The 19,151-nt window shown below is 37.3% G+C and overlaps 1 protein-coding gene across 1 annotated transcript in view; it reads left to right on the forward strand.

Moving 5' to 3' along the window:
- Positions 1-19,151, forward strand: part of LRRC40 (leucine rich repeat containing 40) — a 55,850-nt gene that overhangs the window by 3,152 nt on the left and 33,547 nt on the right. The window contains exons 2-7 of the mRNA XM_081085904.1: positions 1,835-2,016; positions 5,410-5,483; positions 8,007-8,136; positions 12,668-12,791; positions 16,084-16,226; positions 17,442-17,614. Coding sequence (XP_080942030.1) covers positions 1,835-2,016; positions 5,410-5,483; positions 8,007-8,136; positions 12,668-12,791; positions 16,084-16,226; positions 17,442-17,614 — 826 coding nt within the window. The remainder of the gene's footprint in view (positions 1-1,834; positions 2,017-5,409; positions 5,484-8,006; positions 8,137-12,667; positions 12,792-16,083; positions 16,227-17,441; positions 17,615-19,151) is intronic.

Genomic DNA, 19,151 nt, shown 5'->3' on the forward strand with positions numbered 1-19,151 from the left:
ATAGATAATCATCCATTCACTTATTGAAAGACATTTGAGTTTTTTCTAGTTTTTGGCTATTATGAATAAAATTGCATGAACTTTCAAGTACAGTCTTTGTATGGACATATGTTATCATTTCTGTTGAATATGTCAGGTAAATTAGCAGCTACCAGAAACAGGTATGCCTTCCAATTCACTGAGAGGCAAGACTATATAGTTTTGCCAAGGTTTAAATCCCATCTCTGGTGTTTACTAGCTGTATAATCCTGGGTAAAGTCTAATGATCTTTGTGTCCCATTTTTCTCTTCTATGAACTAGAATAGTATTAGCATCTACCTCACAGAGTTGTTATGAGATTTAAATGAGTTAGTATGTTAGAAAATTGCCTGTTATTTGTACATCTTATTTATTATTATTATTACTAGAGGCCTGGTGCACAAAAATTTGTGCACTCAGGGGGGAGGGGGTGTCCCTCAGCCCGGCCTGTGCCCTCTCGCAGTCTGGAACCCCTCGGGAGATAACGACCTGCTGGCTTAGGCCTGCTCCCGGGTGGCAGAGGGCAGGCCCAATCCCTAGGTGCAGCCCCTGGTCGGGCTCATAGCAGGGCCAATCAGGGGGTTGGGGTGCCGCCACTCTCACACTCGGGGCAGGGCTGATGGGGAGGTTATGGCTCTACCCCATCACACACAGAGCAGGGCCCCGTGGGGGGTGGGGGTTTGGGGAGCTCCCCCCTATCAGGCACAGAGCAGGGCTGCTCAGGGGGTTGGGGCCCCGCCCCCTGTCACACACAGAGCCGCAGGGCGATCAGGGGGTTTGGGCGCTGCCCCCTGTCACGCTGATCCCGGTGCCGGGAGGCATATTACCCTTTTACTATATAGAATAGAGGCCTGGTGCATGGGTGGGGCCGCTGGTTTGCCCTGAAGGGTGTCCTGGATCAGGGTGGGGGTCCCCACTGGGGTGCCTGGCCAGTCTGGGTGAGGGGCTGAGGGCTGTTTTCAGGCTGGGAGTGACTGAAGTTCCCAACCGCTCCTTTTTTTCTTTTCTTTTTTTTTATTCTGGGCCAGCTTTACCTTAAGGCTTGGCTCCAGCTCTTAGGCCTCCAAGGCTGAAAGTAGATTACTGGCCTTTGCTGACAATGTTGCGAATCTGCTGGCTGAAGTCTGGCGGTATTTGTTACAATGTTTCTTAAACTGCCCGCTCAGAGGCCTGCAGCTGCAGGCGGGGACAGGGGGGAACGTTGGTTTCCTCCAACGAGCCTCCATCACTGAGGCAAGCAAGCCTCATGTTAGTTTCAAGCTGCCTGGCTGCCGGCCGCCATCTTGGTTGACAGTTAATTTGCATATCTCGCTGATTAGCCAATGAAAAGGGTAGCGGTCGTACGCCAATTACCATGTTTCTCTTTTATTAGTGTAGATTATTAGCTATTATTGTTAATACCAGTGCTTTCTCAGACTTAATACACACTTGTGTTATGAAATTTATAACATTACCTTATAAGTGTTAATTTTCATGCTCTCTGTTACTCTGTTAGCTTAATGGTAGAATCCCTCCTTTCTCTCTATTAGGTGCTATGCAGATTTCATGTATAGTATATATAGTTAGATAAAGATAAAAGTGAGGTATAATAGGTAAAATACATATCACATTGTTTTTTAATAAAATCAACTTTTACTCTAATCTAGTTACAATTCATTGTTACTTGACTTATTTGAAGTATTTTTTTCTTTTATTTAAATGTTTCAGCAATTGCTTTTCAGTAGGTAAACTGAATAGCTGTTATAAAAGTATGTCACTTAGTATCTAACTGCTTGTTTTATGTCCTTCTTTTTGGGTCTGGTTGTGTTGGAAATAGTACCTCAGTGTGTCTGGAGAATAAATGTGGATATCCCTGAGGAAGCTAATCAGAATCTTTCATTCAGTGCTACCGAGCGATGGTGGGAACAGACGGATTTGACCAAATTAATAATATCCAACAATAAACTTCAGTCACTTACAGATGACCTCCGACTCCTACCTGCACTCACTGTTCTTGATGTAAGTTGACTGATTATAAATTTCGGTCCTTAGGTGAAGAGACTCTAATTTAAATTTAGGCTTTGATGAGCAGAAAACCCATTTCACTTGGTAAAACACAAGGAAGAATAACAAATTATCATTAGACATAACATAATGGTTAGGAGTGTAGAGTCAGAACATCACGCTGCAGATTTTGGCACTGCCATTTGTTAGCTGTGTAAACTTGGGAAAGTTACCTGTTGGTGTCTCATTTTCCACATCTGTAAACTAGGACTGATACTACTACCTAATTGTAAACATTGTTTTATAAACAGAATCGGTATTTAACAAGTGGTTGCTGCTACTCATATTTTTCTATTGCTATAATTTGTAATATCATTATTATTCTGGACATTAAAGCAAATACAGTTGACTATGAAAAATGCAGGGATTAGGGACTCCAGTCTCTGCACAGTTGAAAATCCATGTATGACTTTTGACTCCCCAGAACCTTAATTGCTAATAGCCTACTGTTGACCAGAAGCCTTACCGATAACATAAACAGTAGATTAACATATACTGATCACGTTATATGTATTACATACCATATAAATTAAGCTAGAGAAAAGAAAATGTTAAAATCATAAGGAAGAAAAAATACATTTACAGTGTTTACTGGAAAAAAAATCTGTGTATAAGTGAAACCGTACAGTTCAAACCCATGTTGTTTAAGGATCAACTGCACTTAAGATTAAATTTTTTATATAACTTTCAGCATTGACTTCAGTTATTGAACTTATACTTTTGTGTGTTTATTTAGTTTAGACTATGTTTTAGTCTCTAGTTGCCATGTCATGTGATAAAGCGTGAATAGTTTATTTCACAATGTACACACTTTTAATGTCCTTAACTTAGGAACGTCAACTATCTTCCAATTCATATATGAAAAGTTGGATCTAGTCAGATTTCTAGAGAAGTTTTTTTTTTTTTCTATTCATCAGATTATTCACTTGATTTTTAGATTCACTTGTTGATAGATGTGTATTTGTTCATAATTTGTATCTTTACCTTTTTCTTCTTCTTCCTCTTCTTAAAGGATACCTTTCAGCATTTCATATAATACTGGTTTGGAGGTGATGAACTCCTTTAGCTTTTTCTTATCTGTGGAGCTCTTTATCTGACGTTCAATTCTGAATGATAGCTTTGCTGGATAAAGTAATCTTGGTTGTAGGTTCTTGGTATTCATCACTTTGAATATTTCTTGCCACTCCCTTCTGGCTTGCATGGTTTCTGTTGAGAAATCAGCTGACAGTCGTGTGGGTACTCCCTTGTAGGTAACTGACTTTCTTTCTCTTGCTGCTTTTAGGATTCTCTCTTTGTCTTTTGCTCTTGGCATTTTAATTATGATGTGTCTTGGTGTGGTCCTCTTTGGGTTCCTTTTGTTTGGGGTTCTCTGCGCTTACTGGAGTTGTAAGTCTATTTCTTTGACCAGGTAGGGGAAGTTTTTTGTCATTATTTCTTCAAATAGGTTTTCAATATCTTGCCCTCTCTCTTCTTCTGGCACCCCTATAATTCGGATGTTGGTACGCTTGAAGGTGTCCCAGAGGCTCCTTACACTATCTTCGTATTTTGGGATTCTTTTTTCATTTTGCTTTTCTGGTTGGGTGTTTTTTGCTTCTTCGTATTTCAAATCTTTGACTTGATTCTTGCGCTCCTCTGGTCTGCTGTTGGGAGTCTGTATAATATTTATTTCAGTCAGTGTATGCTTAATTTCTAGTTGGTCCTTTATCACAACATTGAGGGTCTCACTAGATTTCTTGAGGGTCTCATTAAGTTTATCGGCGGTTTCTAGAAAATTTTTGAAAAACCTTAAAAGTGTGATTTTGAACTCTATATCCAGTAGTTTGCTTTCCTCCATTTCTGTCATTTGTGACCTGTTTCTTTGTCTCCGTATTTTTTTATGCTTCACTGTGTCGATAAAGTGGCTTTCTGTGCTAAGTGTCCTATAGGGCCCAGTGGCTCAGCCTCCCCAGTTATCTGAGGTGGACACTCTTGGTGCACCCCCTTGTGGGCTTTGTGCACAGTCTTGTTGTAGTTAAGCCTTGATTGTTGTAGGTAACACTGGGAGGATTTGACCTCCAGGCCAATTGGCTGTGAGAATCAGCTGTGTCTATGGTGGGAGAACTTCTGTGCTGAAGACACCCTTATGGGGCAAGACTTGCTTCAGTGGGGCTTTGGTGGTCACTGAGTCTGCCCCCTGAGTGTCTCCCTTATGGATCTGAGGAGTTGTAATTGGATGGTCCCACTCTGACCACTGGGTACACTGGCTCTTGGATCTGAGAAGGTGCTAATCTAGCCTCTGCCTTAGGCTACCCAGCAGAAGCCAGCTGTAAAGCAATGCAAGTTGCCCTGGGGCCTTGGGGCAGCTGCAGTTTGTTAAGTTATTTTCAAATTACAAAGGGCTGGGCCTTTCATATGCAAAAGAATCCGTGCATGGCTTGGGTGGGACGGGGTCTCAGGGGATCAACAGAACGGGTGGAGCGAGCAGTATGGCTGCTCTCAGTCCTGCCTTCAGAGGTCCTGGCAGTTGCTGCGTGTGCCTCCGAGAGGAAGCTGCCCTCAAGTTCCGACCGATGCCAGACAGTCCCATTTCTCCCGTCTGAGTCTCGGTCCCCAGAGACTCGCCTGGAACTGGAGCTCATAGCCTGAGACTCCCTCCCGATTGAAAAAGACAATCGTGTCCTCAGCCGCCAGCCCGCTCCGCATGCACCTCCACACCTTTGTATTTTACTTCCGCACCGCACCTCCTCTGAGTCTCGGTATGCTTTTCTCTTTCCTTCTAGTTGTAGAATTTCCACTCAGCCAGCCTTCCTGTGGTTCTGAATGATGTCCGTTATGTCTTTTAGTTGTATTTTTGAAGTGGTTGTTCGAGGCAGCAAACTCCGGTGTTTACCTATGCTGCCATCTTGGTTTTCGAGAAGTTTTTTTTTTTCTTTATTTGTAAAATGAATGGATTGGCTTAGGTTCCTGGTACCATGAAAACAATATGATTCTTTGAAACCGTGAGAGAAGTCCCTCACCCACTTCTCATTTATTTTTATATATGTTGACATAAATCATGCCATCAGAGGATTATTGTTAGTTTCTAACCCTCCCATCTCTCATTTGAGATTGAAATCCCAATCAGTGAGGTAAAGTTCTTTTTTAATTGTAATTTTTAATAGTGATGATGTAACTTCATGATATCTGAACAGCAGTTTGATCAATTTCAAACTCCTTTTCCTCTTCTATACACAGAACAAATTTCCAATACTCAACTCGATTCTATTGAATTAGAAGAACGGGATTATTGTTGAAGAATTTTGTACAATGGCAAAGCTAATATATGGTTAATTATAAGATTAAGATATTGACTCTTTTAATAACTTTTAGATACATGACAATCAGCTGATATCCCTTCCTTCTGCTATAAGAGAATTAGAAAATCTTCAGAAACTTAATGTCAGGTAAAATTTAAACTTATTTTTTAAAAGAGTACTTATATTTTATTTTTTCCATCACTGTGTATCCCCTCTATGCCCTCTTCCTACACCCCCCTCCGCAATCACCACACTGTTGTCCATGTCCATGAATTCTCTCTCTTTCTTTTCTTTTTTGCTCAATCCCCCCTCTGCCTCCCCTTTAACCACCACCGCTGTCTACCTGATATTTTTAAAAATGTTTTGCTAGCCCTAGCCAGTTTGGTTCAGTGGATAGAACGTTGGCCTGCAGACTGAATGGTCCCAGGTTCGATCCCGGTCAAGGACACATGCCTGGGTTTTGGGCTCAATCCCCAGTAGGGGGCGTACAGGAGGCAGCCAATTGGTGATTCTCATTGATGTTTCTCCCTCTCCCTTCCTCTCTGAAATCAATAAAGATATATTAAAAAAAATTTTTTTCTAACACTAGAAAGTATTTTTGTATTACCTTAGAAAGTGGTTAAAGCAGAATAAGAATGGTAAGTTTTAATTCTCAGGTTATTTTTATTTTTTGTTTTAGAATTGTCTATATACTTTCTGGTTTTACAGATTCAAGGCCAGTTGATTTTTTAAAAATACTTTTGTTTTGCCCTGGCTTGGTGGCTCGGTTTGTTGGCGTGTCATCCTGTACACCAAAAAAGGTTGGGGGTTCAATTCCTGGTCAGGGCACATAACTAGGTTTTGGGTTCGATCCCTTCTGGAGCTTGTGGGAGGCAACTGATAGATGTTTTTTCTCTCCCCCCCCCCCCTTCTTTCTCTGAAAATCAATAAAACATATCTTCCCGTGGGAATTAAAAAATTTGTTTTATGAAACAATTTTATGTGGTTATTTTAGAAAACCTCTTTGTTGATATCTGAAGTTTTAAGTTATTTTGATATAAAAATATCTAAATGTTAAGCAATAGGAATAAATTGAAAACAGTTCTTTCATTAATGATGAAAAATTTGGTGGTTTTGATATTAGTGGTTTTTAATGTTTTCTGGGGACTCCTAGGATTGTGTGAAAATGCTTCTGGTACTCATTGACAGATGTCTGAGAGGCCAGGCAGCCAAGGCTCTTCATTGCACATCCAGACATTCAAGAAAGAATAACCATCTACCATATATATATATATATATATATATATATATATATACACACACACACACACACACACACACACACACACACACACACACATATATTAGGAGAAAAAGGATTAGGGAAGCATTCATTTAGGAGGAAAAAAAAAGGTGTAAGTATTCAAAACATAGTTTGCAAACTAAGATTTATAAAATAGATATTGTTACAGATCCGTCTAACAATAGTTTATAGCCAAGTGTCAGTTTTCTGAAGGTATGTTAACTGGTTTGAGGAAAAACAGTACCTCAAACGACAGTCCTCATCTGGTGAAAACTTTAAAATCACCATAAATCAACAAAATTATTTATACACAAAAAAGGTGCTAATTGTTTAGAACTATATTAGAACTTCCCCTTACAAGTCAAGGCATGGGTGTGGCCTGCAAAAGCAAGACTAGGTTGGGTTGAGAGGAAGAGTGAGGGAGAATCGAGGGCATGTGGCTTTAGTTTTAGCTTCAGAGTATGAACATTAGGAAGGAGGAAATAAATGATGAAAAGAAATGGAGGAAGTACATAGCTAGAATTATTCTGCTCAACTAGCTCCCCATCAAATATACAAAGATTTTGATTATATAACCAACAGTAGTAACCAGTTTCTCACAATTTTCAATGGTTCTTATTTTAGAACACCTTTTGGCATTTTTATTTCAACTAGTTCTATTTTAATATAACTTAAGGTTATTGTTAGTTACCCCATTATACATTTCTCCATTATCTGTTGAATAATTGTATGTGGCGTGAAAAGAGAGTGGAATTCCCAAGTGAATAGTTGAGGTAAATCAACTATTAGTTGGGAACAACCTAAGCCATCTCTTAATTATCCGGGAGCGTGTCATCCTCGGTGACTTGGGACTTATCTTAAACCAGTAAGCCAAGTGTCTCTATAGAAGGACTGAGCTGAAATGTTAAAACTAGGTACAAAGAAGAGTGGAGTTTTATATTACATTCAAATGGACATGCCAGGTCCTCAGACAGAAACAACTATTTTTGTCTTGGGCGATAACTTTAAAACATAACCCCCATGTAAGATGTGCTGCATTGTAGTGTGTGTGTGTGTGTGCACATCTTTGTAAAAATTCTGAAACTCAGGTGCAGTATAAAGTAGTAAGAATCCAATGTATCCTTTCACACTATATGTAAAATTAAGAGTTGATTATAAGGCAGCAATCAAAAGTTTACAAATTATTTGGTTAATAATCTTTTATTTCTTTGTTGTTTTCCATTGAAACCCTCAATTTGATTACTTTAGGATATGAAGCTTGATAACTTTAATATTAGTAAACATATTTCATGTTTTTAATGAGTTCATGTAGTTGGTCAGCATAAAAAAACCTTTATAAATATTTAATAAGTTGTCAACTGATGATTAGGCATTTATTTTATTAATAGCCATAACAAACTGAAGATACTCCCTGAAGAAATTACAAATCTAAGAAACCTGAAGGGCCTGTATCTCCAGCATAATGAACTAACTTCTATACCAGAGGGATTTGAACAACTGTTCAATTTAGAAGATTTGGTAAGTTGTGATTTTTCAATTTTTATATAATTTGGGACTGATCACATTTTTCATTAGGCTGGAATCTTTATGTATGATTAAAATCATGAGGAAATGGGCAACTGATCATATGATTAGGTTACCAGAAACTATGCATTTCGATTAGATCATTAAATTAGTAATTGTAAATTTGTTTTTCTTGTTTTCCTATGAAATCACCTTAGGTTTTAATTTAGGAATAGAGTTTGGGAAAGGGGTGATGAGAATCACTTTGTTATTCAGTGGCTTTTATGGCTTAGCAAATTAGAGGAAAGGTGTTTTGAGCATATACCAATTCCCTTTTCTATACCCGTTCCACTTCCTCCTTTATAGGCCTTATAGCCTTCCTGTCCTCTGATTACCCAGGTAACCCCTTAAAGGCCTGCCTTTTTGCTCTATTCTTTAAAATTGCAACATAATCTGGCAAAATTTTTATTACATCTGTGTCACATCTTAAGAGATAACTGTAAAGCAATAGAAATATTATTTTAATCATATTATTATGTATTTTAAAAACAATGGGCACTTTGTTTTGTGCTTTACATGGCAAGGTAGATAGTTTTATCCCCTAATACAGATAAGAAACTAGGCTTATAAAAAAGAAACTAGGCTTATAAAAAAGAAGCAACTTATTGGAAGTCATTCAACTAATAAGTAAGGAATTCAGGATTTTAACATAAGTCAGTTTGACTCCAAAGTGTATTTATCCCTCCACTTTACCACTGAAGGAATAACATTCCACTGTAAGGTATCCCATCAGAAAGACATTAGCTATATTAGATCAGATGTTCTAATAATCTCTACCCCACATAGTAATTCAGTATTATGTTTTTGTTCTTTTCCCTCTTACATGTTTGGAAAACTAATTTATGTTATTTTAGCCTCAAAGTTTATTTCTTAGGGAAAATTACTTCTTTCACTTCTATTTTTTTTTTCTGTAAAAACATCTTTCTTGATATATCCCATTATCTCCTCTAGTGTTTGAAATCAAAATACACACTCTTCAACCATTCCTTTAGTATCACTGTCAATCTAGTTAGATTGGAAATAAGGTTTGGAAAGTTAGGTAGATAAAGTGAATGACAAAGGAGGGAAAGAAGGGCTTTTCTTAGGAATTTAATGGAAAAGGGGAGCAATTGAATTTTTTTTAAGAGTCTATAGTAGGAAAAAAACGTGATAAACTACAGCAGTTCCCAGTTATTTCTTTGAATAGGTTCCTGGATTACAGGTAGCATAATGAAAGGATGTTTCAGTGAGAATTGTGTTAAGGATTCAGTATCCAATAAACCATAATGTGAGCAACAATATATTAAAACATCTACACTAATAAAAGAGAAAAATGGTAATTGGCGTACGACGCTACCCTTTTCATTGGCTAATCAGGGCTATATGCAAATTAACTGCCAACTAAGATTGGCAGTTAACTGCCAACAAGATGGCGGTTAATTTGCATATGTAGGCACAATGCAGGGAGGCGGAAGGGAAAGCAGTAAGAAGCCCCCTGCCACTGACAGTGATCTGAAACCCAGGGGGGAGCTAAGAGCTGGGGGGCAGGGCAAAGGCGGCCCTGGGGCAGCCTTTGCCCTGCCCCCCAGCCATGATCGGAGAATCAGGCGCCTTTGCCGCCCTGGCCAGTGATAGCAGGAAGTAGGGGTGGAGCCAGCGATGGGAGCTGGGCATGGTCGAAGCTGGCAGTCCCAGGAGCTAGGGGTCCCTGGCCTGGGCCTAAAGCGAAGCCCACGATCGCGGGGCCGCTGCAGCTGTGGGTCCCCGCTGCCCGGGCCAGTTGCCTAGGCCAGAGGTATTAGGCCTGGGCAGGGGCGGAGCCTGCAACCGCGGGAAGCTGGGGGTCCCCTGCCCAGGCCTGACACCTCTGCCGGAGGCCTCAGGCCTGGTCAAGGGGCCGATCCGGTGATTGGTGATCGGAGGGTGATGAGGGTCAACTCTTCTGGCTGAGGCATCAGGCCTGGGCGGGAGGCTGGGGGTCCCCTGCCCAGGCCTGATGCCTGGGCCAGAGGCATCAGGCTTGGGTGGGGGGCGGAGCCGGGGATTGGGGGGATATGATGGTCCCCTTGCCCAGGCCTGAAGCCTGGGTCAGAGGCGTCAGGCTTGGGCAGGGGGTGGAGCAAGCGATTAGAGGGAGATGGGGTTTCCCTGCCCAGGCATGATTCCTGGGCCAGAGGCCTCAGGCCTGGGCGGGGGCCAGAGCCAGTGATCGGGGGGAGATGGGGGTCCCCTGTCCAAGCCTGACACCTCTGGCGGAGGCGTCAGGCCTGGGCAAGGGGCCGATCAGGCTATCCGAGGGTGATGGGGGTCTACGCCTCTGGCCGAGGCATCAGGCCTGGGCAAGGGGCAGAGCCAGCAATCGGAGGGGTCTGGGGGTCCCTTGTCCAGGCCTGATGCCTGGGCCACAGGCATCAGGCCTGGGCTGGGGGCAGAACCAGTGATGGGGGGAATTGAGGGTCTCCTGCCCAGGCCTGACGCCTCTGTCAGAGGTGTCAGGCCTGGGCAAGGGGCCGATCCTGCGATTGGAGGGTGATGGGGGTCAACGCCTGAGGGCTCCCAGTATGTGAGAGGGGGCAGGCTGGGCTGAGGGATACTCCCTCCCCCCCCCTCACACCCAGTGCACGAATTTCGTGCACCGGGCCCCTAGTTAAAAGTGTAAGCATCTGTAATTATTTACACTGGTAATATTTCTTAGTTAGGTAAGAACTAACTTTGTATAATGGTACTAAATAAATATTTACTGAAGAATTGGCAGTATAAATACCTATTTAGATATATAATTAAATTTTAGATCTAATTTAATAACTACAATAATTAAATGTTTAACTTTTTTAGTAATTAGTTGATTTTGTTTATTTAAAATGAATTTGTGAAGACAATATCTTTTCTCTAGTAGGAACTTTTATTTTAAGCTTTTTATTTGGAATAATTTTAGAATATATATATATATATATATACACATACATATATATATAGTTAAGTGATCGACCGACTGACCGTCCAACTGACCATCTGGTACATATGACGCACACTGGCAGTTTAAAAATAAACGTTGTCTTGGGCATGCTCGATACATACAAAGCTCTTGGCGCCTATCGCATGTGTGTGTTAATTTTATAATACTATATTACATATACTATTATAACATTTAATTTTTGCAGTAACATAATTACTGCACAAATCTTTCTTCTAATTAATTTCCTTTCAATGTGCATGAATCCGTGCACCAGGCCACTAGTAGGAATATAAAGAGAGTACAGAGTTCCTGTATTCCCTTCACCCAGATTTCCTTAATGTTGGCATATTACATAACCATAGGACATTTGTAAAAAGTAAGAAATTAATATTGGTACAGTATTACTAACTAAGCTATAGATTTTATTAAGATTTTTCCAGTTTTCCACTAATGTTCTTCTTTCTGTTCCAGGATCCAATCCAGAATACTACATTGCATTTAGTGTCAGTAACTTTTAATATTATACAATATTTATTTATTAGTAATCTATTAATTCTTAGAGTTTAGAGTATTGGAGTTGTAGATTATTATGTTGTATGTTATAGATTACGGTGATATGTTATTTTCCTATTGTTTACAGTATAACAGTACTGTACTTTTAATGCATTTTTTACCTTTTTGTATCTTCTTGATTTATTTAGAATTACAGAATACAATTGTTTAATTTTAGACTAGTTGAAAGTCTTCAGAGAGAATTTCCTTTAAGTTATTTTTTTTTCTATTCATTGTTACTATTGGACCTACCTAACAGTTTCCTGAAAGCTAATGGAGTACTTACACCGAATTCAAATATCATAAGAAGAATTATTTGTTTTATAACATTGTCTTTTAAAGGGAGTTTCAAAAAGAAAGTTCTTGTGTAATTGTTTAAAGAAAAAACAGAAACAATGACTAAAAGAAACATTGTGGTATAAAGATTAATTAGGCAAGCTTGAATGAATGAATACTGTAGTAGTGTAGTGGACTTCTAGACTTAGTCAAAGCAGACTTACTGAGGTCAGCAGAAAATCAAGAGGGAATATTTTTTCCTCAAAAATTAAAATGGCCATATTTTCAGCTTTAGCCCCCCCCCCCCCCAAGAATATTTCTTTCTTGCAAAGTTATATTTCATTTCGTATTACGGTTTACCCATAGTTTGCCCTATTTATCACAGTCAATCAATAAATATTGGATAAACAAATGTATTTTTCTTATTGAAAATAGGATACATAGTACAGCATGACTCACATTTTATAAACTGTTTCTGAAGTCAGAATTTATTCTGATCTCTCTGCTACATTATTGGGCACCTAGAGGGCCCACAAAATATTGAGGTAATGAATGATGATTTGTGAAATTATCAGTGAAGGAGGGTTAAAAAATACCCTCAGAAATATATATGTTTATATATTTTAAAAATGTTTCAATTCGTGCATAATTCTGGAATACCCTTAGGGATAATTTATTTATTTTTATTGTTCATTCATTCATTCTGTATTTCTCTTTTTAAAGGATCTTTCAAATAATTGTCTTACAACTGTTCCTGCTAGTTTTTCTTCTCTATCCAGTCTGGTGCGACTCAATCTTTCCAGTAATCAACTGAAGAATTTGCCAGCAGAAATAAGTGGAATGAAAAGTAAATCTCAGTTTTAAAAAATACATATATTTGAAGTTGGTGAAACTTACTTTTATCAAAATAAATTTTAATACAGATACTTGCAGAAAAGTAAAATAATAGATTATATGGTGGTAAATGCAAACAATAACAACTAGTCAGATTTTTCTCCAGGCCATTATTATCTATCAACTTCCTTAACAACACCAAAAAATACTTCGGCATATAAAAAAAAAGGAAAAGAAAATATGATTATAAATTGTGACAAAATTTTATACCTGAGAAATTTAGGTTTTGAACTGTGCTATATTTTCATTCTTTCATTCAGTATTCACTAAGAGGTTATTCCCTTCTCATAGGTGTTTCTGTCTATGACATATGGTTATGTCATCGCTGTAGCCTCCTTGTGGTTCATAATTAATAATGACAAGAGATAGTCTAGTTTTGCCTAAATTATGAATCCTTTTTAAAAAAAATGTTAAAATTTAGTGCTTCTATTACAGTTTTCCACTGAACCATCATATTGAAAGTATTACAGAACTAATATTAAGGGATAAAAATACGTAAGGTACATTCTAAGTACCTTTCAAATAACTATACTTAATCTTAGAATTCTTGAGTTAGAGTTCAAAATCATTAAACCGCTTTTTTTGTTTAAAGGCAAACTGTTATTTCTTGGTTGATGATCACAGTGTGTATCAGCTGTAGACTATCTAGTCTATTCTGCTAATCATATGTAAGCCCTCTTCATTTTTTTAACCCTTGTTTTGTAAAGGAAATCGTAAAAGTGATTTTGTATAGTTGATTACAGATCATTTGGAGGTGAATTTGTAAAATTGTGTATTTTATTTTAATAGTTATTTGTCATTTATAATAGGAATTATAAATTAAATCTGCATAAATCAAATTGATGTTTCAGGGGAGCCTTTACTTGTGATACCAGTTAAGACTGCTTGTCTTTGCCATTTCCCAATAAAGGTATTAGGAAGTAGAGTTAAACATAAAATATGGTATCTGGAGTGAGTATATAAGAAACATTTTTTTTTTTCGTAATATGAGTGGAAATATCTTGAGATACAGGAACAGATGAATATACAGCAATTTTTCTAATATCTATAATAATAAAACCATAATATGCTAATTAGACTGGACAACCGAAAGATCTTCTGGATATCCTTCTGGACAACCTTCCGGACAACCTTCTGGACAAAGCTGGGGCTGCAAGGGCCGAGGCAAGCCACCACGGCTGTGAGGGCTGAGCCCCTTGCACGAATTTCGTGCATTAGCCTCTAGTACTGTATAATTAATGATCAGATGCTTTCTGTACTTCAGTCACAGCAGCAATACTTTAAAGCTGTCATTATTAGGACATTTAGTAGTAGTTTCACTATTAATGACTGGATTCTAAGGACAATATCTAACATTTGTATGCTTTTTAAAAAACTCAAAATGCTTTTACATATAAAGTTTTGACATTTAGGGGATGTGCATATTATTTACATTTTAAAGATTCATAAACCTAGACTAGAAATTCTATTGTAAATTATAGAGCAAGGGATTGAGTCCTCTTACTCCATCATCCCCACTACTCTTTAAACTATGTACTGTTTGTATTCTCAATCAGGGCTTTTAAGGTGCAAACAGTTGTGAAAACTGCAGCCTCTAACTTTCAAACACACTTTTGTTTATAGAAGTTACTGGATTTGGGGTGGATGAGGTTGTGATATTTTTCTTAATGCTCTAGCCAAATAATGTACTATATTATTAGTTGAAAGTAGTACTATTACATTTAATTAAAGAAATTAGCTTTTTAATCACTAAAAGACTGCAGTCTAAGGTATTGTAACAACTCAGTCTTGAATTATTTTAAAATTGACAGGCTTACAGTACAGGAAAAGAAATGTTGTAAAATATATATAGCTTATTCAAACTAGAGGGTTGAGAGTGAATTATGGAAAATTGTGGCTATTATAAGTGGAAGAATCTGTATTATGGGTTAGGGAGAGAACTGCATTTTGAAGTTTTAAGTGAAAGAAGACCTTTACTTTTTTCAGTTTTGTTTTCTGTTTTTTTGTTTTGTTTTTTAAATTTGAGCTATCAAGTAAATATTAGAACTTTGGAAGACTTATATCTACCATCATGAGTTTGATAGCTTCTTTATTTTATTTTATTTATTTATTTTAAAATATATTGATTTTACAGAGAGGAAGGGAGAGAGATAGAGAATTAGAAACATCGATCAGCCGCCTCCTGCACACCTCCTACTGGGGAATGTGCCCACAACCAAGGTACATGCCCTTGACCGAAATCGAACCTGGGACCTTTCAGTCCGCAGGCTGATGCTCTATCCACTGAGCCAAACTGGTTACGGCAATAGCTTCTTTAAAAAAAAAAAAATTTTTATTGATTTTTTACGGAGAGGAAGGGAGGGGGATAGAGTCAGAAACATCGATGAGGGAGAAACATCGATCAGCTGCCTCCTGCACACTCCCTACTGGGTATGTGCCCGCAACCAAGGTACATGCCCTTGACCGGAATCAAACCTGGGACCCTTGCGTCTGCAGGCTGACGCTCTATTCACTGAGCCAAACCGGTCAGGGCCTGTTCTGTTTTTTAAGAAAGAAAGGTCCAGGAGGTAAGAGTGAGATGCTGCAAGTAAGAAATTCTTGTCAAGGGTGTTAGCTAAGATGTGAGAGAAAACATGTACTTAAAGAAAAAAAAATAGAAGAAAGGATGGAAAAAAGACAGAGGCAGTATGTATGGAAGAAGAATAAGAGGGAATACATAAAAATCCAAGGCTTTTTGACAGTCAATTTCCCTATTTTAAATACTGATATGTCTAAGCTACTGATATCCAATTTTACATATAGTATGCATGGAGGAAATAATCTCATAATGTATACTTTAAACAGGGTGGGGCAAAAAAGGTTTAGAGTTGTGAGTATGCAAAATAGTTTATTATTTATTATTGTATTATTTTTTATAGGAACAACTGTAAACCTACTTTTGCCACACCTTGTACATTTTAGAGTACTTTAACAGAGTACCAAAGTTTTAAAAAATCTGTTACAATAATGACATGGACTATTATAAAACAATTTTAATATCAATTCTCATAGTTATATGAAAAAAATCTTAGTTCATGTTTATTTAATTCAGTGGCATTCTAGGATTCTTGATTATTACAAAAGTATACAACAGCACAGATATATAACTTCTCATGATTACGTATATATTTTTTGAATGTACATAAAATTATAGACCAATATTTTTTCTCTATTAAAATAATTTTTTTGCTAAATATGTATTACAGGATTAAAGCATTTGGATTGTAATTCAAATCTGTTGGAATCTATACCTTCTGAATTGGCTGGCATGGAATCACTAGAATTGCTTTATTTGCGGAGGAATAAATTACGTTTTTTACCAGAATTTCCTTCTTGTAAATTATTAAAGGTACTATTTAGTTGATTATTGAGTAACTATATATTTTCAAAAGTTATTTATGAAAATGAAATTTTTAATATTGCTTTACATTGGAAATATGTGTTGTATGTGGTATGTTTTTCCTGTGTTAATAGTTTTTGGAATTTTAATATGGCTAAATGCATTAATGGTATTAGTAATGTATACATTTTTTAAAAGAAATAACTTAAAAATAGAAATTTGTCCATTTTACCTGCTGATCAGTTTATACCTGGAGAAGTAGTAGATGGTGCGGCTAACATGGTAAGTGGAGACCATATTCTGGGAGACCTGGAACACCAGTGTATGTGTCTGTTTCTGTAAGTGCCACCTCTCACGTTTACCTGATCATGATCAGATCTGTTTAAAATTAATTTCTTTTGGCTATAAGTATTTAGCATTAACATTATCTTTTAAATTTGCCATGCTTTGCTTTCTTTTATGTATACTTTTTTATGCGTTAGTGTTAAAAACATTTAATACATGATGTTAAAAGATACTGTTAATGGGAAATCATTATATATAATAATTATCATTGAAAGTGTGGAATAACAAACATAACAAGATAAATAACTTTAACTTATACTGATTTGTTTTAAAACTTTAATCTTTTGCCCTGGCCGGTGTGGTTCAGTGGTTGGAGCATTGGTCCATGTACCACAGGGTCTCGGGTTCAATTACCGGTCCAGGGCATGTACGTGCATTGCAGGGCATTCCTGGCCATGTTCCCTGGCCCAGGTCGAGGCGTGTTCGGGAGGCAGCCAATTGATGTGTTGTTGCTCCCTCTCTCTCCCCACCCTTCTCTCCCCTCCCCCTCCCCTCCTCTTTCCCTTCCCGTTCTCCCCCTCAAAAGAAACCAAAAAAAACTTTAATCTTTCATCAGTATAGTTCTTGGATTTGTATTTTTATTCTATAAATGTAACTATTAAATCGTTTCTCTTCTTTGGTTTTGTAAACTTTGAACTTTGTTAGACCTTTAATTATTTTTAAATTACTAGAAAAATTTTGAAAATTTTCTTGCTGTCATTTTTCTTTAGCTGTAAGATAGCTTAAATGTAATTGAAAATTTAAGCACTTTGGTGATTAGGAAGTTACGTTTTTTCTATGTGTTTTTCAATGATTTGAAATTAAAATCTCAATTTTATTTTCATTATGTAATATAACATTGATTACAGAAATATACATGATTGATCTTTGGTTTTGTAGGAATTACATTTAGGTGAAAACCAAATTGAAATGTTAGGGGCAGAACATCTTAAGCATCTGAATTCTATCCTTGTGCTAGACCTCCGGGATAACAAGTTAAAATCTGTTCCAGATGAAATTACACTACTGCAATCATTGGAAAGGCTTGACCTAAGCAACAATGATATTAGCAGGTAAATTTAAAGATCAAGTGAATAAGAAATCACATTTGTATTTGGTTATAATTCATAAGTTAAAATACTTATAAAAAGTACATAAAAAGATTTTTTTTTCTAAATTAAATATTTTCTGTGCAGGTATCAGGTACAGACATACAAAGAGTTATTAGATTTTGTCCTTTACAGCAAGCCTAATATGCTAATAGAATGAGATTCATCTACAAGCTACTCTGACCTACTAGAATGTAAACTCTCAGAAGGCTGCATTTTTATCTGTTTTGTTCACTGCTCTAACTTCTAGATCAGTGTCTGGATATATAGTAGATGCCTGGTAAATATTTGTTGAATTTGTTAAATGACTGTAAAGCCATGGGAGAGAGATAAAATGCTTTGGGGGTTGAAGGAGCTAGGAATTACAAGTTATTGAGAGGTATCAGGGTAGACTTTGTGGAAGAAGTAATATTTTTAGATGATCTTTAGGACTGGGACTAGGGTGAAGCAAGTTAATTGTCTAGACTAGAGTACAAATTTAAGAATGTACTCATTTTCATGGTCATGCTTCATTCTAGTGCCAGCCGTGGGCAAACTATGGCCCGCGGGCCGGATCCTGCCCATTTGAAATGAATAAAACTATTGAAAAAAAAGACCGTACCCTTTTATGTAATGATGTTTACTTTGAATTTATATTAGTTCACACAAACACTCCATCCATGCTTTTGTTCCGGCCCTCCGGTCCAGTTTAAGAACCCATTGTGGCCCTCGAGTCAAAAAGTTTGCCCACCCCTGTTCTAGTCCAAAGCTTTGAAAGTTCAGAAAATTATAGGGATGTATTCAGAGAACAGTAGAGTCAAATTGAACTGGTGAATAGGATGCAAGTAGGCAGATTATGAGAATTTAGGACTTAAGAGGTAAGTTGAGGCCATGTGGAAGAGGTTCTTGAAATACCTATGAAGAGTCAGTTTTCATTAGTTAAGAGGTGGAGAGCTATTGAATGATTTACAACAGAACCAAATTTATTGTAATTTATTAGAAAATAAATTGGTGATAATGGGTAAGATACATTGGATAAGAGTGGTTTTGTAGGTGGGAAATCTAGGTAAACTCTATTAGATTAATCTAATGATGTTTAGCATTAAGGAGCACTTTCTACTATATGCAATTCACTGTATTGACAGCTTTGTAGATTTCCAGTTCACTATATTGACAGTGTTGGAGATGGGGAGGAGGAGGGTAGTGAGCAAAGAATCATAAACTGTTATAAAACTATAATATGATTACAGTTAGTTGTGAGTACATGAAACATAGTTTATTGTATTATTTAGTAATTATTGTATTATTTTCCATTTGAACATATGTAAACCTACTTTTGCCCTTATTGTATTTAGAGATAGAATTATTTCTACAGATACAAAAATATGACTCAGACTTACCTGGAATTATATACCAGTTAGATGTCTGAAGTTTTGTGTTTGGATGTCAAAAACAAGTTTTGCTACGTATAGCAGGTGAAAGGTTAGGCAAGGCAGATTTTCTTCTATGTGTATATTTTAAT

This window comes from Myotis nattereri (genome assembly GCF_964212035.1).
Source record: "Myotis nattereri genome assembly, chromosome: 3".
NCBI lineage: Eukaryota > Metazoa > Chordata > Mammalia > Chiroptera > Vespertilionidae > Myotis > Myotis nattereri.